Genomic DNA, 21,686 nt, shown 5'->3' on the forward strand with positions numbered 1-21,686 from the left:
TTTAGTGCCTTTATAAAAAGCATCCCATTTTTAGAAGGGGAAAGGAGAAATGCACTGAAATCTATCCTGACATAGTAAACTAGACATGGAACTATTACTTCAGAGGATCAATCCCACCTGCCCCTTGATCTCTGATTACTAAAGGTACACTATAAATCTGATACCTGGAAAAAAAAACACTTTACATTTCATACTATTGGGGATAAAAGGGATATCTACAAAACACATTACCATTATTCAAATAAATTAAATGTGATCATTTATTTTTCTAGATATTTCTAAATATTCAGCTGTCTGGTATGTAGATAAAATATTCAGCTGTCAAAATCCTTCACTTTTTGTCTGGACAGATAAGTATCAGATTGCCATAAGGTGTAATGAGGTTGAAGTGTCATGTTAATATTTTAAATCATGCTTCATGGTTTTATTTTTAAAATTATTCTTTGTTTATCTTTATTTGTCCCTTTTATGCCTTACATTGTCTAAATAGGTCCGGAGGCTCATTTAGAAATTTCTTAAATATTAGCATAGTTCAAACTATTGAATACACTATTTCCCATTTGCTTTTATGGCAAATGTCTGCAAATAATTTTAAAATTCATGTATGAATGATGTTGCACTTCATCCAATTTGTTAGCTTCCTACCACTCACTATTTTTCTATGTTGTTGGTCACTCAGTCCCTTAGTGGCACATAGCACCTCTCCCCACCCAGACCAGTAGATGTTGAAGACTTTTGTCAATGTCAGTATTCCTTCCGTTTTGGAGAAATTTCTTTTGGTCTGTCTTCCGTGTCATTCTAGGTTTAGCTTTTAAAATCGCATACTACTCAATAATAGCAAACAAAATAGAACCCTTCCCAGAAATATTATGTGTAAGCTGTATGAAGAGAGCATCATTGTTCAAGTTCTGCTTGATCTGTAGCCCTGCATAGCTGTGCTGTCAATATAAATCTCCCTTTCTTATTGCATATACCTATGTGAGCACATAGAATGAAATACCTGTCTGCAGCACTAGTGTCTTTTTTCAATGTGTAGATGCAATGTTTATTGGGACAACAACATTGATAACAGAGTAGATACCTATTACAAAAGTAAATCACACCACTGACCCATCTATATTGTAATATTAGCCAGATATTCAGAAATTCGTGGCATACCAAATGCCGCAGTATTCAGTATATAGCTCTGGGTTTTAGCTCCATACTCTCTTTTTTTCTGGGGAAAATCTTCTTTAACCATTCACATTAATTTCCTGGTAAAATTCACTTTTGCGTGATGCTTTTTATTTTTTCTGTAGAGACTGCTACTCCATTTCATTGATATGGGTCAAAATATTATGCTCATCCAACCTTGTTGATGATGTTGGACTGAAGAACAGTCTTCACTTATTGTATTTGGGAAAATAAAAAACAAAAAGAAAAAGAAAACAAACCAGATACTTTCTCTTTAGTGAAAGAAAAAAGCCAATATCATGTATTACCAAAGATAAATGCAATAAGGAATGATATATAATTCTAGTTATGTTATCTGACATTTGGCTTAGCAGAGCTAACATATTATACAAACTCTGGAATTTCGCTATTGCAGAAAATAAGACAATCATAGACATGGAGGGAAGTCTGATCCATAAGATTATAAAAGAAGTATTGTTTTTCTTTTCTTTTTTTTAAACTTGCTTGCAGGAATATTTCTTTTAATATTGTAATTCATTATCATGTATGCAGTGGACATACGGTACAAGGAGAAATGGAACAAGATGACAGGTACAGCAAGGGCAGGGGGTGAATTTATTCTTGTTAAAGTAATAGGTGCACAACATCAAGCATGCTCAAGTTTGTGCTGGGAAATCTATTACAAATGAGAGAAATGGATGAAATGAAACTTGCATCATACATGATTACATGTTTCTTAATTTCAGAAAGGAGTCATTGCCTACACAGGATTCCCCAGCTGCCACCAAGAGAAGCTGCATCACCCACAGCTAGAGTGGAGACACCATGTTGGAGCAGTTACACGCATCACAGCAATAATCATACCAGGCATGGGATAATTTCCAAATCATAAGAATAACCAAATAAATTGACACCAAGAAACAAACAAATAAACAGAAAACAACAAGACTTATAGACCATTTCAATGCAGGCTGACTTGGTGGAGATAAGGAATTAATTTTTGCCCCCAAATTTATACTTTTCAATTAACATTCTATTCATAGGGTGATTGGGCTTAGAGTTGGATGAGATTTTAGAGATCATACCATCCATCTCCCTCATTTTACAGATGAGGAAACTGAGGCTCCAAGAGGTCAAGTGATTTGCCTAAGGTCACACGGGTAGTACATACAGGGCCAAGATTTGAGCTCATATTTCTCGACTCCAAAACCAAGGCTCTTTCTACTATACTACACTTCCTCCATTATTTCACGCCATTTTTGTCATTATGTATTTGGATTATATTTATATTCATGCAACATAGTGGCGATATTTTTTATCTGCTATCTTTTTCCCATATTGTCAAACATACCAGATAGTGGAAGAGACCTATCCCACTTCTATATTTAAAAAGAACCTTTATCAGCAACAACAACAACAACAACAACAACAACAACAACAAAAATATAAAGGAAAGGGGAAAGTACCACTCTGTGAATAAAGTTCATTTTTTTTCTTTTTTTCTCTTTTTTTTGGTCACTTTGTCCAGTGCTCTGGGAGAATAACTTCTGGATATGCCAGTAAAATTAAGATGAACAGGACTTGCTACTATTGTATTGGTAGATTGCTGAAAAGATGGAAATGATCCATTTTGAACAACAACAAAAAAATGGACTGTTGAATGGTCTTTGCACAGCAGAGGTAGATAAAGGTTATAACAAACTGTTTACTGACCATACACACAATATAATTACTATAATTAGGAGGTCAGTTGAACAAGAGCGTACCTGGTAAGCGCTTTCTCAGTAGTGACTCAAGCTATCATGCAGTCTTCCAGCACTGTCTACTTATGGCTCCCCAACTTTTCAATGGTTATCCCCACCCTCTTGGAAACCTACATTCTACTGCTAGTTAAGGCTTTTAATTTTTTGTTTCTACAAATGTCCCACACTTGCAACAGTTCAATGTAATTTAGAGAGGTGTCGCACTCCCCATCCACCCCTTCCCCATCCTCAGCAACCCAGAGTAAAAAGCACCACGTTTCCTAGAATGAAAATAGAATTTGTTTGTTTGCAAGAGGACCACAGGGGAGGAGATGGAAACAAAACAAGAGTGAAGGATTGGGACTTTTTTTCCATTTTCAGGTGCATTTTTTTTTTCTATTTGCACAGATCATTGTAGGATTCTCACTCTCAGTAAAACACTATCAAAACAAAGAGTCTTGTAAAAATATTTGCACTTTGACATCTGAACAATTCTATGACTTTATTAAGGAGTAGCTTTTTTTCTTTTGTCAGTTTTGAACAGATTGGAACAGAAATCTATCTTATATATTGAAACAAAATATGCATTGTTATATGTAGCTATGTGGCAGGGTAATTATTTTGTTGCAGGGATTGAACAAAATGGTTACCAAGGAGTATTTCATAACTAGAAAGTTGGTAACTAAACTTTATTTAAGAGAACTTTTTTTTAACTATTTTCCTTCATCTCCCAGCTACACAGAAAACATCTCTGAAGTGCACTTTCCCAAGTGTAGTTAGAGAATAGGAAGGAATGTAAAGTTTTTTGTTGTTTTTAAATTTTTATTATTATTTTTAAAAACAGCCCTTAATAACATTTCCTTCCATTGAGTCTACTGTAAACTCTAAAAAGCCTTTTTAAAAAGCAAATTTTTACACACTCAGCGGGTGAAATGTTCCCACAAAAAAAAAAGCGATGAAAATGGCAATCAGATTAATTTTTTCCTGTGTTTACTGATAGGTCAAATAGCTGTTTATTGCACACTAATGAAAAACAGCTGACTTAATTATTTAAAAAAACAGGTTGTTCATCTGTGCTAATGCATTGCTACGCACCTTAATAACTGGAGTTGTTTTATAACATGTCGGAAAAAAAGAACAATTAGATTCAAAATCATACTGATCCTTTGCACAATAGGTGCTTGAGTGTTTTCTACTTTCTTTGCCAAGAAGGGGAAAAGTGATACCAACATCTTTTTTCTTAATTTGTTTTCTTCTATACATCACAGATATTTGCTGGTTACATAACTGTTGCAGAACTGAAACCGTAATTCACAATGAATGCCAACCTTATGCCCCCGAAGGGAAGAAAGCCCCCCAACTAGTCCACTTGCTGAGCTTAACTGGTTTCACATACTGTATTCTAAAAAGGCTGCTCCTGTTCAACTGACCAGTGAGAAAGGACTGGACTTCTTTGAAATGGGAACTGGAGCAACACAGTTTGTTATAGTGTTTGTGTTTTTGCTTTTGCTTTTTTTTTTTTGCTTTGTTTCATTTTGTAAAAATTTGTTAACTGTCCAATTCCACCTTATATGGAGAGCACTTGTTTGTTCAGCTAAAAGGAACCCCCATCATGCCCCTTTGGGTTTGCTCAGTCAGCTGGTTTGTGCAACAGTGGCAGAGTCACACCGATGGTGTGCCCATTCATTGTGATTACACAGACAGAAGCAAGCGGATGTTGTTTGCTTAAGGAGAAGAGGAAAGAGACTGGAAAGGGAAGGGCTTGGGGAAAGAGATGGTTTCCATGGGTAGAAGGGACAGTTAGGTTTTTTCTTTTTTTTTCTTTTTTTTTCTTTTTTTCTTTTTTTGGAATTTTTATCATTTTTGTTGTTTTTTTTGTTTTGATTTTTTTTGTTTTGTTTTTTTTTTTTTTGCTATGCCACGAAGTCATAGCAGCCATTCCTCTAATAGAAACTGACAGGACATAAAAGACAGAACTATCAGATGAACACACACAATGACTAGAAATATATAGACAGTGAAAAGACTTAGTTTACCTTTGAGAAACCATCCCAAAAATTAAGATCCTGTATTAACAAGTGCAAAAAACAAACAAACCAACAAAAAAGAAAACAAAAACAAAAACTAAAAACAAACTTCAAACATTAAAACACAGTGTATAAAATGGTGTGAGAAATTTAAATCACCATACAGCCTTTTAGTCAATTAAAAGCTGTATATGTGTCCTTGTTGGATAGATTCTGGCCCACCTTTTCAATTTTACCCCCAAAGGCCTTGCAATAAGTGATTTAGGGGTAAAAGCATTCGGTTTCTGTTACATTTTACTGCAGTTCTTCATCTTATGTGGGCCCGCTGAGGTCTATCACGACATATATCCTCTCATTTATTCTTCATTAGTTGAATTGTCGTCCAATGTGGTAATGCTGCCAAATCCCAGTCCTGTTGTATTCTGTGCTGCTGAGACTGTCAGTACTGTATGCAAGAGAATCAATACCAGCACACACAGTTTGAGTCTGCTGTTGCACAGTCTTGATGCTGATGAAACTGTGAGCGATGTCCTGTGACACGATTCGTTTATATTTGTAGTCCCTTTGGATTCTTTATCTGATAATAGTCCCCATCTGACATCACAGCATTCTGGTTCTGCATTGGTTGGAAAGTTTTCATACAACCCTATAGAATAAAAAAAGAGAACTTGGAATGAGTGGCAAGCGGGAAGATGAGGGAGGATTTAGTAGCATGGATTTAAAGGGGGGTCGCTGATCCCTCATCATTCCTCTGCCTATATCCTATAAAAAGCTGGGGATATGATCCCTCAACCTCAAGCAATCATTAGGTCTAAAATGATCCTGTTCAATTTTCAAGAAAAAAGCAATAGGTTATACTGCACTTTGTTGCAACCTCTCATTTCTTCCTCAAAACCCTTCGAGATATTATTATTCTTATTTGAAAGAAGAAGAAAATGGAAGCTCAGAGAGACTAACTCATTCCCTTTGAGGCATTATTATTCTTATTTCAAAGAAGAAGAAAATGGAAGCTCAGAGAGACTAACTCACTTGTCAAGAGCTATGGAGAGTAAGCATGTGAAATGAGGATCTGAGTTTAGTCTCTGACCTCATGTCCAGCAATCTATTCATCACGCCACCCTGAGATAATGGGTGCACCTTGTCCTTCTTAGTAACCCACAGCTCCTTCCACTGTGTTTTTCCTCACGAGCTTCCATAGAGAAGTAAACTAAGAAAACACTAGGGTCTGCTTCCAGCAGCTTAGACTCCAGTTATGGCCATGTGATAAAAATCACCAGAAGATCAAACATATTTGACTATCTTGTTAGGTAATAAAAAGCCACTTCAATGTAGGAATTTATATATACATATATTGACCCTGATCACCTCAAACAATTGTTTTCTTGTCATAATCACAGCCCATGAAAGTTCAAAGTTGTGATGACTGACTCTATGTGGGTCATGGAGATAAGCAAATCTAGTGGTTCTGGTTCATTTCTGGAGATCATATGCCACCCAGTCAAAACTGCTCAAAATGGCTCTGATGACAGACTTTAATATGATGGCATCTAATTAGTTGTACTGCATATTCAACCGTTTCGCAAACTTTTTTAAACCCTTATCTTCCATTTTAGAATCAATACTATGAATTGGTTCTAAAGAAGAAGAACAATAACGGCTAGGTGATGGGGGTAAAGTGGCTTGCCCAGGGTTGACACAGCCTGGAAGTGTCAGAGGTGAGCTTTGAATCCAGGACTTCCATCTCGAGGACTGGCTCTCTGTCCACTGAGTCATCTTGCTTCCCCCTCCCCAGCTTCACAAACTTCTTGAGGACAATGCCCTAGGATGATGGTTTGCACTCAGTAGTAGTTAAGTGAACACTGGCTCAATGACTGACCCTTAAATGCATACATTTCTAATTAAAAGAACAAGTTAGGGTGGCTTAAAGATACTGTATACATGCAAATATAATTGCATAAGATCATAATAGTTTAATGTGAATTCTGAAATCAAAAGTGAACGTAATTTCATACCTAGATGACTGAACTTGTGATTTCATTGGCATAGAAATGTCCATTTCACTCATGCATATGCATACATATATGTATATTTAAAGAAATAAGTTCATTTTAATTTGAACAAGTGGAATGGAATAACAGTCTAAAGTATGGAGTTTAAAAAATGTAGTTTTATTACCTTTAAGTACTCATTTCTTGATTGAAGGGGTTGAACTAAATAACCTGTAAAATTTCTTCCTTTTAAACTTATGATCATAAGATCTGATCACATCTATATTTATTTATATGTATACACCCACATATGTATGTGTTTGCATATGTGTTCATGTGTGTATAAAATTGTCTCCTTTCCAGTCTTTTCTTCTTCATATCCATTAAATATGACAGAAAGTGCTAAAGACTAATCATCCCAAAATAATATCATTCCTCTCATGAAAAAACCTAACTTTCAATGATTCTTCATTCTCTACTGAATAATATAGAAAATCTTAAAACTGGTATTCAATGCTATATAATATGTCTCAAATCAACCTTTCCACACTTTTCTCCCACTCTTTTCCTTCATGAATTCAGCTGAAATGGCATTTTTTGTATTACCTGAAAACATAGAGTATCTACTTGGTTTACATCAGAAATAAACTTCCTACCTTCTCCACCTCTCAAAAATTCGACTTATCCATCAAGGCATAAATTAAATTTCACTTACTAAATCAAACCTTCCTGATCACCACAGAAAGGACTCACTTCTCTCTCCAAACTACTCCAGAACTTTTTTAAAAATTCCTATTGCAAGGAACTAATGAAAGGAGGCCCTGATGAATATTTTGAGTTGATGGAGTGGTAAGCTTTGTTTGGTATTCTGATTGTTTCTTTCCTATTTAGGATAAAACAATGGGCTGGAGCTATTGTACATTCACTTTTTTTTTTTAATGAAAAGGTTGTCTAACAGGGCCAGAGTCACCTCTTTGTGACAGCAATAAAGATGGGAGTCAACAATACCCCTCTTTCTCCACTACCTTTTATTTTTTTTAATTCTGGAAAGATGCTGAAAGCAGTCCAGCAATTGTGAAATTATAGATCTTAAAGTAAGAAGCAACTGTCTCATTAAAATACCTCAACTTTAGAAACTCAGAAAAAAAAACATATGATTGATCACATGGTTCAATGGGTATATGATTGGGGTTTTGGCATTAAAAAATCACTCTTGCAAATATGAATAATATGGAAATAGATTTTGAACAATGATGCATGTATGACTCAGTGGATTTGCTTGTCAACTCTGGGGTTGGGGTGGAAGAGGAATGGGAAAGATCATGAATCATTTAACCATGGAAAAAATCCTAAATAAACAAATAAATTTTAAAAATACCTCAACTTTGGCTCTTCCTTGATAAGCCCTTTAAATGGAACTAATTATTACAGTGACTATAAACTAAAAGAAAATTTATTATCTGTCTTTAAATATGATTTCTCAGTCATAGGAATTAAAAGTAAAAATAAATAAAGATGTTTGTTAATATGATTATAATTTTTCTGAGGTTAATTATTTTTTTAAGATGGAAAGTATCCTGAGAAATGTTGTTTTGTCCTTATCTCTTCTCTATCTCCTACCACAAGTCTAGTCTATTATAATAGCCTCCTGATTGGGTCCTCTGCTTCTAATCTCTCATCTCTAATCCATATTCCCCAAAGGGATCAAATTGATATTCCTAAAGCATGAATGTGATCATACCACTTTCTCTACTTAAAATTTCTCTAATGGCTGGCTCTCTATTGCTTTTTAGATAAAATAGAAACTTCTCTCTCTTGGGCATTTAAGGACCTAGAAATTTGGATCCAGATTACCTTTCCAAGTATGTTACTCTCCTTCATGCACTGTTATTTCCAATAAAACTAACCAACTTGCTGTTCCCTATGGAGCATGTCATATCTCATCTCCATGTCTTTCTGTAGCCTTTCCATATCTGGAATGTTCTTCTTCATTTTTGCCTTAGAATCTCTGATTTCCTCCAAGGCTCAGCTGAGGTGTCACTTGTCACTTGAGGTCCTTCCCCTTTTTCCTTACCCTTGTGTAGTAATTAATTTTCTATGCCCATGTGAAATCACTTTAATGTGTTTTTTACTTACTCATCTATGTACATCTTATATTTTCCTGCAATATATAAATATACTAAGGTAAATCACTTCAATTTTTGCCTTTCAGGTCCTAGAATTTTGCACACAATTCATTTTTAATAAATGTTATTGCTTTTCTGACTATATAATAGACATTGATTACTGATATGAATTCTATCTACTTTTCCCTTTCACTTAGCCCAACCCAACATTTAGGGGCATCTGCAGTGTGGAACCTCTGGAGCAAGACTCCCATCATTAGGATCACTGGTTTCTTGGGACTAAGCCTCTGACTATAATCAGTGCAGTCCCAAATCAACATCATTTACCTTCTGGTTTCCATATTGGATATTCTGTAGCATAGACCTGCCTAAATATAAATTGATAGCTGAAAGAAGAATGGACAGGATTAGAGGGAGGAATAAAGCAAGTAGATCAACGATCAGCTTATTATAATCATCCAGAAATGAAGTGATGAGGATCTCTGCAAGTATGGCAGCAGTGTCTCTTTCTGCCTCCTTCATCACCCTCCCTTACTCATAGGACCTTTTCCATATCAGGAAAAGGAGCCATCAACAATCTTTTGGAGTCATGGTTGTTCAATTGCATTGTTCAAAAAGTGTTCAAAGTTTGTCTTTACAATGTTGTTGCCATATATATTGTCCCTGGCACACTCCCCTCTTTGCCATTTCATATAGGTTTTCCAAGGTTTCTCTGAAATCACCTCTTTTATAATTTCATATAGCATAGTAGTATCCCATCATATTCGCGTATTGTAATTTATTTGGTCATTCTCCAATTAATGGTAGTTTTTTTGCCATTATAAAAGAACCACTAGATATGTAGATATGAGTACTTTTTCTCTTTCTTTGATATTTTGTCAATATGAAGGTAGAGATACTCATTCAACCATCACCCTTGATTCCATCTCCTCCACAATATTGTCCCCAATATTATTCTCATTCTCTGAAAAAATGTCCATTTCTCTCCAATCCGGAAAACAAAATATCCCTATTTGGTTCTATTATCTTTACTACCTACCATACTATCCTCCCTTTAATAACCAAAATCCTTGAGAAAGTGTTCAATACTTGGTGTTTTCACTTTCTCTTCTCTTCCTCTTTCCTAAAGTCTATTGAATCTGGCTTCAAACAGTGAAATCCATTGCCTCCAAAGTTAACAAAGATTTCTTACTTGACAAATATAATGGTCTTTTTTTTTTCATTCCTCTTCAGTTCTGAAATAAAATTCATTATATATTCTCCTAAACCCTGCCCTCTTCAACTTCCCTATTACTATCCAGGACACCATTATCCTCTTAGGCACAGGAACTCAAAACTTAGGTGCTATCCTATCTCTCATTCCCCATTCCTATCTGTTGCCAAGTTTTGTCAATTTTACCTTCATAAAAAAATCTTTACAAGATTTCTTGTATATGGTTGCTTTTTGACACTGCTACCATGCTTGGTAGACCCCTTATCACTTCATTTATGGATTATTATAATAGGCTGCTCTTTGGTCTTCTTTCCTCATATCTTTCCCTACTTCTCTGGCCATCCTTCATTCAGTTTTTTTCTAAAGTAGAGGTCTGATTATATCACCAATGCCTGTCATCTTACACCTCCCCCACCCCCATCCAATAAAATCAAGTGAATCAGGGGCAGCTGGGTAGCTCAGTGGATTGAGAGCCAGTCCTAGAGACGGGAGGTCCTAGGTTCAAATCTGGCCTCAGCCACTTCCCAGCTGTGTGACCCTGGGCAAGTCACTTGACCCCCATTGCCTAGCCCTTACCACTATTCTGCCTTGGAGCCAATACACAGTATTGGCTCCAAGACGGAAGGTAAGGGTTTAAAAAAAAAATCAAGTGAATCCCTCTTCCCTTCAGGATAAAATATAAAATCTTCTGATATTTCAGCCTTGACTCCTTCCTACTTTTGAACTGTTCTTATACCTTACTCCCTTCTCTATTCTGTGTGCACTATAATTCAGTGAGTGTCATCTCTTTTGTTCCTCAAGGAAGATATATCATCTCCTGAGTCCCCTCATTTTTGCTATTTCCCAGGCCTGGGATTCTCTTCCTCATCTCTACCTTCTGGCTTCCTGACTTCCTTCATCTCAACTAAAATCCAGTCTTCTGTAAGATTTTCTGGATCTCCCTTAAAGCCTCCATGAAAAGATTACCTTCAATTTGTTCTGAATATTTCTTCTTTGTACATGGTTCTTCATATATTGTCCACCCTACCCCATAATAGACTAGGAGTTCTTTGAGAGAATGGACTGCCTAAAGTATTTAATAAATGCTTTTCGACTGAAAAACTATTCTTCATATTCTTTGAAATCAATCTGTGAACTGCCTTTTGTCTAAAGTATTTTTCTGTTATTCTGTTTTGCTTTAGTGGTGATTTATTCCCTTGATCTTGAGTTGCACCATATAAATCCTAACAACCAGAACAAACCTAGTTTATTCAAATATTTTCTTGCTTTGTGCCTGACTTGTTCATTTAGCTTGAATATATTCAATATATATTATCACATATCATGTATCATTGAAAGATCTTGCTCTAAATAAATAATTTTTGGTTTTAAGTTGGGTTATAATAATGGAATCATATCATTTTAGAACTGGTCCTCCAACACAATTTTTTTTTTTGCATAGACCTAAGTACTTCTCTCTATCCCACATATGTTTCAGTACTTTGAGTGATCTGTGAAGATCATTGATATGAATAGTCAATATGTAATTTTTTAAAGGAAACCACATTTTGTTAATCAACAGGAAATGATTCAAGATTTGTCATAAGTATTTGATTAGTAGAGATAACAAAAAGTTTTCTTTGTATTGGATAGGAGTATTAGAACAAAAATGATGTCATTTGAAGAGTATTCATTATGATCCCAGAAAGGCAAATTTTTGCCAACATTAGGTTCATTGTGATATGAGCTAAGTGTTTTCAAACTTTTAACCCCCATCATCCCCTCCTCTTGTATCTCTATTAAGTGGAGTTTGAAAATTTGCTAAAGATAAGACAGAAAAGGAATGTGACTCATTAATAACCAAGCAAAAGATTGGCCTGGAAAACATCTTTAAAATGTCATAAACAAACAATTTTGAAATAATATAGGAAACACAGGCAGGGTTGGGAGTGGTGGAGGCCCTCCAGGGACAGAGCCATTTCTATGGCTTCATTTCTATCAGTCTTGCCACCCAATCTGTCATGCACTGATTTCTTTCTCTTCATGTGTTCGTTATCATATAAATCCATGTTTAGCACTAGGGAAAACAGCTTTTAAGAAATGTGTTTAAACTTTCAGGATATGACTGTATTCTTCTAAGTTTGGTTCCATTGAAATAGTGTTGATGTAGAGCAAATAGTTTTTTAAAAACATATAAGTATCACTAGTCACCCCAAATTAAATTAGTAGGTCCTTTCCTCTGAAGTAACAAAGATAAAATTAAACAAATGAGTTTTCTATAGCATATTACTTTACTAGCAAGAACATATATGCACACCAGACAAATAAATAAGAGCTTAACTTTCCTTTCTGAATAGATTAGGGAATTTCACATAAAAAAGAAAAAATACGGAATATTTTGAATATCTGTATAAAACACAAAACATACATTTCCTCATCACTTTATTTTTTAAAAACACATTCAAGAAAGTTTTAAGTACACCCACACTCACATATACACACTTTTTTTTAGTGATTTACTTAAAAACTGATTCTCCTTAGGTCATGGGCATTAGAGTTGGACATGTGGATGATATTACTTTAAAGTAACTTGCTATTAACAATATATAATAAATTAACAATATAATAAATGCGATGGGGCAGTATGGCACAATGGAAAGAATGTTGGATTTGGTGTCTAAGGATCTTGGTTCATTTCCTAGCTCTGCTACCTTGCCTATATGATCTTGGACATAACCTCTTAGGACCTCAGTTTCCTCATCTGTAAAAATGTTAGTAGTGGATTATATGAGTACTAATGCCCCTTTCTGCTCTAAGGACATGATTCCATGAACTTTTTGGTTGGATATTCAAACCCTATTGAACATGAAACACTTCTTGATCAAAATAAAATAAAAGTAATCAATAAAGATTTATTCTTCTTTAGCATAGACAATGAAAATGTTAATAACTCTGAAAATAAAGTACACTAGAGGAATGTGCATGGTGGGGCTCAGTATTCTATAAAGCCAAGGGAGCCCTATAGATTAGTTCACAATGTACTTGCTGTAGGGGGCAAAGAAAATTGCCTTAAAAAACTGTAAATGATCCAATATGAAATTAGAAACACAGATCTATGTTTAAAAGACTCAGCAAAGAACTTCCTCACTCAAATGTTCAATAAGTTAAGTTGTTTTTACCTTGTACATAACACAGAAGAATAAACTGGGTTTTGGAAAACATTTTGAAACTAAGCAGAGAATTCCTGTATTCAATGAATGGTAACTGAAGTCAACTAGCATTTTAGTGGAAGGGTAAAGATTGCTTGCAGTCAAGGAGAACACAATCTAAACAGAAACTTAATACTCATGGTACTAAATCCCAAATTTCACATGAACATTCTCCCTATATTGGTAAGGATATTTATATTAAGGTTATAGAGAATTCACTATAAAAATAAAAGAAAGATATTCTAGAAAACTCTCTCTATTGACTTTTAAATTTCCTTGTTGCAGGTTTCTAAAATTGGGCAACTGAAAGGAATTTTTGGCAATTCTCTGACTTACAATTTAGAAAATAGGCTGTGTGTTCTCCAAATTGCCATTAATAGACTGCTCTGCAAATACTCTAATGCAGTACTATGATCATAATACTATTCTACTCCCAAATCTTTAGTGACTTTCCAATTCTCAACAAATAAAGTTTAAACTCCTAAACATGGCTTTCAAGTTCTCAAACCTCTGATTTCAACTTACAAATCTATACATATATCATATGCCTCCCTCATATATTCCTGGACCAGGGTCAAATGAAACCTTCTCCAATTCAATGACCTTACTCTACTGTCTCTGTGTCTTTGTTCATGCTTTGCTCATATTTATCTCATGCTAGACGTGGGGACAAAAATGATAGAGAAGGAAAGAATTAGAATAGGACTTACTTTCCCATGATGCTTGTAGTCCAAGGCACAAGAAGTGATTGATGGGAGAACAAAGATTTGTGGATAAAAGGCATGCCATGTGTTGAGGACATATTAAACTTCAACTTAATAATGACATTTCTTGAAAAATACTGATGGCACCAGTGGCTTCTGGGCATTGTGACCAAGAGGCAAAAGTAATGTGTAAATATTGTCAGAACCTTAGATACACTTGGGCTAGGCATACAAATGACTGACAAAGAGAGTCAAGATTCCAGAAAAATTACCACACCTGGAGAAGTATGAATACTGCTTTCACCAGAGTTTTCAACTATCCTTGTTTCTCATTGTTGACTTCTCATTGCTGTTAAGGGATTTTGCTCTCTGCTACTGGACATATATATCTCTGAGTTCCACAATGACTTCATTTCCTTTGGAATTTATGTGTTTTATCTTAATTTTTGTTAGAAGTTTGGGTTGTTGGAGATGAACTCATTGAATAACAACAAGCTCAACTCAGAGGTTCCAAGGTGAATGATCAAAAGAGGAACTATATAGGATATTAATTATTTATGAACATTCAAGATTGATCTTGAGTCTAAGTTACTCCAGAACTCCAGTTCTTGGGAACAGTTGACATTTGAAAGAGATTCTAATGTCTCATTCCTCATAACACTGCCTAGACCTAACTTTTGCAATTCTGTCACTCTTCTTTATATCGTAGACCTTTATGTACATGGGATAGCACTTTATTGGCATATCCTCTCCCAATTAAATTCTACTTTGCATCATACTTAGGATCAGAAAATCATAAATCTCCCAACCTTTCCACCATTGTTAATCTTTTGGTAATCTTGGGTAAGACCTCAGGAAATCAGATCTTCTGACTGATAATCTACATTGATTCTGGCACATAATAAATATTAGTTGAATTAAAAGCGTGCTCCTGAGAAGAAAAATAAGATCATTTTTATGGAGATAAGGAATCTTGGAAGGAAGGGGAGTTATAATTTCTGAGTAACAGTAGCTCTGGATAATGATGATATGGAAACAAAGTTCTCAACAGGATAAAAGCAGGTAAGGTAAGTAGTGATGAGTGGTGACCTTGAAGAAGGATACTGTGATATCTTAACCTAAACAACAAAAATGTCTGTGCTATGAATTTGGAATTATTTTTTATTTTTTTGAAAATTTTATTTACTTATAAGATTGAGTATTTTTCCATGGTTACAAGACTCAGGTTCTTTCTCTCCCCTTCTCCCACCCCCCTACCATATCTGACAGGCAATTCCACTGGGTTTAACATGTGTCATTGATCAAGACCAATTTCCATATTATTAATATTTGCACTACAGTGATATTTTAGAGTCATTCACCCATTCTGAGTTTATATTGGTGTAAGGTGTGAGATGTTGACCTAAACCTAATGTCTCCCATACTGTTTTCCAATTTTCCCAGCAGTTTTTGTCAAATAGTGGATTTTTGTCCCCAAAGTTGGGATTTTGGGGTTTATCAGAGACTGTCTTGCTGAGGTCATTTACCCCAAGTCTATTTCACTAATCCTCCCTTCTGTCTCTTAGCCAGTACCATATTGTTTTGATGACCACTGCTTTATAGTACAGTTTAAGATCTGGTACTGCTAGGCCACTTTCCTTCACTTTTTTTTTCATTATTTCCCATGATATTCTTGATCTTTTGTTCTTCCAAATAAACTTTGTTATTGTTTTTTTCCAATTCAGTAAAAAGGTTTTTGGTAGTTTGATGGGTATGGAACTAAACAAGTAAACTAGTTTGGGAAGGATTGTCATTATTATTATGTTAGCTCATCCTACCCATGAGCAATTAATGTTTTTCCAATTATGTGGATGTAGTTTTAATTGTGTGGATAGTGTTTTGTACTTGTGTTTATATATGAATTCTTAAAAAAGAGTGAAATAATAATAGTTAATATTATTTTTAGGGGTTTAGGATGAAAAACACATAGGGATTAACATATAAATATTTTGCTTTTATTCCACAGAGATTAGAGGTTTGGGAAAGGAGGGAAAAGGAGGAAGTCTTACAACTTAACCCCTTAATTTAATACTCCTCACTAATAATCCTACATTATCTTATACTAAACTCCTAAGGGTCAGTCCAACAGAAAGTTCAGAGATCTTACATATAGAGTCTTTTGTCAAGGAGAGTCTGAGTCCAGATGAAGAGTCCTAGGTGGTCCAGAGAATGGCTAGAGTTTCCAATATTGTCCTGTAGTCCACCTAAGGGTATTGAAAAAACTCCTATCCACTCCTGCTTCAGAGGACTTCTTGTAGGATGATCCAAAGATGTCCACAGGAGCACATATCAGCCACCTCCAGTTTCTTTTGTAGCTAGCAACCCCAAAGAGAGACCAGTAAACTCTCTCTCCAACCATTTGGAATCTTTCCCCTGCGAGCAATGAAGATTCTCTTCCTGTCAATCATGCTTATGCACTAAGCATTACATTGCCACAAGAGGGACTAAAATATCTATGCCATTTGAAACAGTTATTCTGTTGCTAGATATACTCACCAATAAGGTCAATGAATAAAAGAAAGACTCTATATATGTCCCAAAATATTTATAACAAAACTGTTTTTGTGGTAGCAAAGAACCAATAAGAATTCAATGGGGAAGTGGTTAAACAAATTGCAGTATATAAATGTATTGGAATGTTATAATGAAATATGAGATAGAAATCCACCCACATAGACCTGTCAATCCTATACCATAGTAATGAACATATAAGATGTGTCAGACCAATGATTCATAGATCAGTAAAAAAAAAATGTGTAAAATTTATATCTTTAAAGCAATAAAAAACAACTAACCTAAAAAAAAAAACAACAGATCTGGGGGCAGCTGGGTGGCTCAGTGGATTGAGAGCCAGGCCTAGAGATGGGAGGTCATAGGTTCAAATTAGGCCTCATACACTTCCCAGCAGTGTGACCCTGGGCAAGTCACTTGACCGCCATTGCCTAGCCCTTACCACTCTTCTACCTTGGAGCCAATACACAATATTGACTCTATGTTGGAAGGTAAGGGTTTAAAAAAAACAGATTAAAAGGATGAGGACAGACAATTTGACAATCTCTAATGATTGGATTTCTGAAAGGAATGAAGAAACAAACAAAAAACCCCTTATATATGTTTCAAGAAATCAAAGATTGATACCCATCGAACTTCCAAAAAACTTTTTTACTGAAGAAAAAACCATAACAAAGTTCATTTGGAAGAACAAAAGATCAAAGATATCCAGGGAAATAATGAAAAAAATGCAAAGGAAGGAAGACTTGCAGTCCCAGATCTCAAACTATACTATTAAGCAGTGGTCATCAAAACAATTTGGTACTGGCTAAGAGACAGAAAGGAGAGTCAGTGGAATAGATTTGGGTTAAGTGACCTCAGCAAGACAGTCTATGACAAGCCCAAGATCCCAGTTTTGGGGACAAAAATCCACTATTTGATAAAAACTGCTGGGAAAATTGGAAGATAGTATGGGAAAGATTAGGCTTAGATCAACACTTCACACCCTACACCAATATAAACTCAGAATGGGTGAATGACTTGAACATAAAGAAGGAAACTACAAGTAAACTATGTGAACACAGAATAGCATACATGTCAGACGTTTGGGAAGGGAAATATTTTAAAACCAAGCAAGACTTAGAGTCACAAAATGTAAAATAAATAATTTTGATTACATAAAATTAAAAAGTTTTTGTACAAACAAAACCAATGTAACCAAAATTAGAAGGGAAGCAACAAATTGGGAAACAATCTTCATAACAAAAACCTCTGACTAATTACTCAAATTTACAAAGAGCTAAATCAATTGTACAAAAAAATCAAGCCATTCTCCAATTGAAAAATGGGCAAGGAACATGAATAGGCAATTTTTAGTCAAAGAAATCAAAACCGTTAATAAGCACATGAAAAAGTTACTCCGACCTTAAATTAATATATATCAGTCTTTTAAAGTGATTCCCTTGTAACATAAATCTCTTATAATCAGAGAGATGCACATCAAAACAACTCTGAGGTATCACCTCACACCTAGCAGATTGGCTAACATGACAGCAAAGGAGAGTAATGAATGCTGGAGGGGATGTGGCAAAGTCAGGACATTAATTCATTGCTGGTGGAGTTGTGAATTGATCCAACCATTCTGGAGGGCAATTGGGATCTAGGCCCAAAGGGCGATAGAAGACTGTCTGCCCTTTGATCCAGCCATAGCACTGCTGGGTTTGTACCCCAAAGAGATAATAAGGAAAAAGACTTGTACAAGAATATTCATAGCTGCGCTCTTTGTGTGGTGGCCAAAAATTGGAAAATGAGGGGATGCCCTTCAATTGGGGAATGGCTGAACAAATTGAGGTATATGTTGATGATGGAATACTATTGTGCTCAAAGGAACAATAAAGTGGAGGAATTCCATGGGAATTGGAACAACCTCCAGGAAGTGATGCAGAGTGAGAGGAGCAGAACCAGGAGAACATTGTACACAGAGACTGATACACTGCGGTTCAATAGAATGTAATGGACTTCTCCATTAGTGTAAATGCAGTGTTCCTGAACAACCCGGAGGGATCTATGAGAAAGAACACTATCCACATTCAGAGGAAAAACTGCTGGAGTAGAAACACAGAAGAAAAACAACTGCTTGAATACAAGGGTTGAGGGGATATGGCTGGGGATGTAGACTCTGGGTGAACATCCTAATGCAAACACCAGCAACATGGAAATAGGTTCTGATCAAGGACACATGTAATAACCCAGTGGAATTATGCATCAGCTCTGGTAGGGGTGGGAGAAGAGGAGGGGGAATAAAAAATGATTTTTGTAACCAAGGAATAATGTTTGAAATTGATCAACTAAAAAAATATTTTTAAAGAAATCTAAGAAAATTTCGTTGAAGTGTTAACACTATTCATTTGAAATACAATTCCTGAAAGAAAATATAAATTTAGTACATTGAGTAATATTGCCCAAATCTCCTAAATTCTGAATCAAAGAAAATATCATGAATTGCTAAGAAATGATAGTTAATTTATCAATGAATTCCTGAAAGGAAACATAATAATAGGCCATGGTAGAGGAGAAAAGAAAACTAGACATATAACTAATAAAATCTAAAAACTCACTTAGAATTATAATTAGTTATCTCACATATGCTATGCCTCAGGAGATCTTAAAAAATTAATGACAATAATCATCTCAAACAAGCCAACAGTGAACAATAGATGTGAGATAACCAGGTAAACTTCATTGGGCTTTTTGTTGTGGTTTAATTATTTTACAGTTGTGTACAACTCTTTGTAGTTCCTTCTAGAATTTTCTTGGCTTAGATACTAGCGAGGTTTGCTATTTCCTTCTCTAGTCATTATACAGTTGAGAAAACTTAAGCAAACAAGGATAAGTGACTTTCACAGAGTTACAGAGCTAGTAAGTGTCTATAGCTGGATGTGAATTGTAGAAGATGAGTCTTTCTGACTCTAAACTTGGCATTCTATTTATTCACTGTGCCATTTAGCTGCCCTACCTTAGGCTTGAAGGCACTGACAATGATCAAGGAGTAATCTCATTAATTCAGGAATCTTCTCCAGGAATCATTCTCAGGAATGATCTACAGAGATCATAATTTATTCATTGTATGCTTTTTAAAAATCTATTTCCTTCTATAGATTCATTACAAAGTGTCCCCCTAACATACTAGAAGCCTTCTGTATTTTCTTCTGCTGTTGTAATAATACAAATGGAGCATTCTGGCTGCCCCACTCATCCTCCCTCTTTCTAGTTACTCCAAATGTCTGTCTTCTCTTCCAATCATACATTTTTCAATAATATCTTTAACTCCTATTATCCTTATTGATAATATGTTGTACTCTGGTCATACTTTTTTTCTGCATTGCCCCCTATCTGATATTTATTTTTAACTCTTCAGAGATGGTCATTTTCCATATATCATCATTTAAGATCACCAGTAGAATGATGCCAGTAAAAAGATAGGCCTTTGTTTTCATGGGAAGACTGGTGTCATTAAAGGAGTCCTGTAGCTTCCTAAAAGCAATCCAGATATTATAATCATATGCATAAAATGTTATTCCAAATATATATATGCATATATATTTTTTAAAAATGTTAAACACTTACCTTCCGTCTTAGAATCAATACTGTGTATTGGTTCTAAGGCAGAAGAGTGGTAAGGGCTAGGCAATGGGGGTCAAGTGACTTGCCCAAGGTCACACAGTTAGAAAGTGTCTGAGGTCAAATTTGAACCCAGGACCTCCCATCTCTGGGCCTGGCTCTCAATCCACAGAGCTAACCAACTGACCCCCCAAATATATATTTAAAAGAAAAAGCTAATCAAAGTACTAGAAACTAGAGTAGAAAGAAAAATTGAAATTTCAATACACTTATTAAACCTAAACAAATCAAACAGAAATGTAAAAAGTTAAGAAACAGGTTAATAGGAAAAATTATAAATGTATCTAAGAAGACATATTAAGCTTATATCTTATTTATAACAAGAAAAAAGGAAATTGGAATCATTAAGGGAAATTCAAATAAAGATTTTAAACTTAAAAGGCGACTAACCTACCTAATTATGAAGAATGAGTGAATCAGAGACAAAATCATAGGATCCATAAAAATTATATCAAAGAAAATCACAATAATGAGACATTCATTATATGCCAAAACTTATTGTATGCAGCTGAATCAGTCCTAATGGGTTAAATTCTAACCACATCAACAAATGACAAAGGAGAGATCAATAAATTAGATATATAACTAGAAAAATAATAAATTAATAACTTGAACACAGAAAAAGAAATTCTTAACATTGCTGATGAGATCAATAAGACTGAAAATAATCTGAAGTATTGACAAATTACAAAAGAAAATGGAAAATTCCCATTAAATGAAGAGTTAATTTTTAAAAATCAGAAATGATTTTTCACAATTATGTGATGACAAGTCTAAAAACACACGAAACTGATAGTTATAAAACATAAAATTACTAGGTTGACATAAAATGAAATAGATAATTTAAACCAAAAGTCCTGAAGTGGATAAATTACAAATGAATTCTCAAGAAAAAAAGTAAAAAGCCAGGCCCAATGGGATTCATAAGAGAAACCTATAAAATATTTAAAGACTTAATAACCATAATGCATGACTTGTTTACAAAAACCAGAAAAAAAAGGATTTACCCTATTGAATTCCTTTTATTAGACATAGATTCCAGATACTCAAAACTATGAGAGATAATGACCATTGTTATAAACATATTGAATAGCAATATATTTTCAAAATTTCACTATAACCATTTTGCATTTATGCCAAGATCAAATGGATGGCTTAGTATTAGAGAAGCTATCTTTATATTAGATCCTATTAAAATAACAAAAATAATTAATATCTGGTGATACCAGTAAATATGTAAAAATCTTTTTAAAAATATAAGCTTCTTTTTTTCAAAAAACAAGAATAACAAAAACTAAAAAGTAAAGGAGTAAAT

At 34.8% G+C, this 21,686-nt stretch overlaps 1 protein-coding gene across 1 annotated transcript in view; it reads right to left on the minus strand.

The window, feature by feature from the left end:
* Positions 1-1,434: 1,434 nt before the first annotated feature.
* NALF1 (NALCN channel auxiliary factor 1) overlaps positions 1,435-21,686 on the minus strand; it is a 731,256-nt gene continuing 711,004 nt past the window's right edge. The window contains exon 3 of the mRNA XM_001365389.3: positions 1,435-5,588. Coding sequence (XP_001365426.1) covers positions 5,299-5,588 — 290 coding nt within the window. The 3' untranslated portion in view covers positions 1,435-5,298. The remainder of the gene's footprint in view (positions 5,589-21,686) is intronic.

Source organism: Monodelphis domestica, chromosome 8, assembly GCF_027887165.1.
Source record: "Monodelphis domestica isolate mMonDom1 chromosome 8, mMonDom1.pri, whole genome shotgun sequence".
NCBI lineage: Eukaryota > Metazoa > Chordata > Mammalia > Didelphimorphia > Didelphidae > Monodelphis > Monodelphis domestica.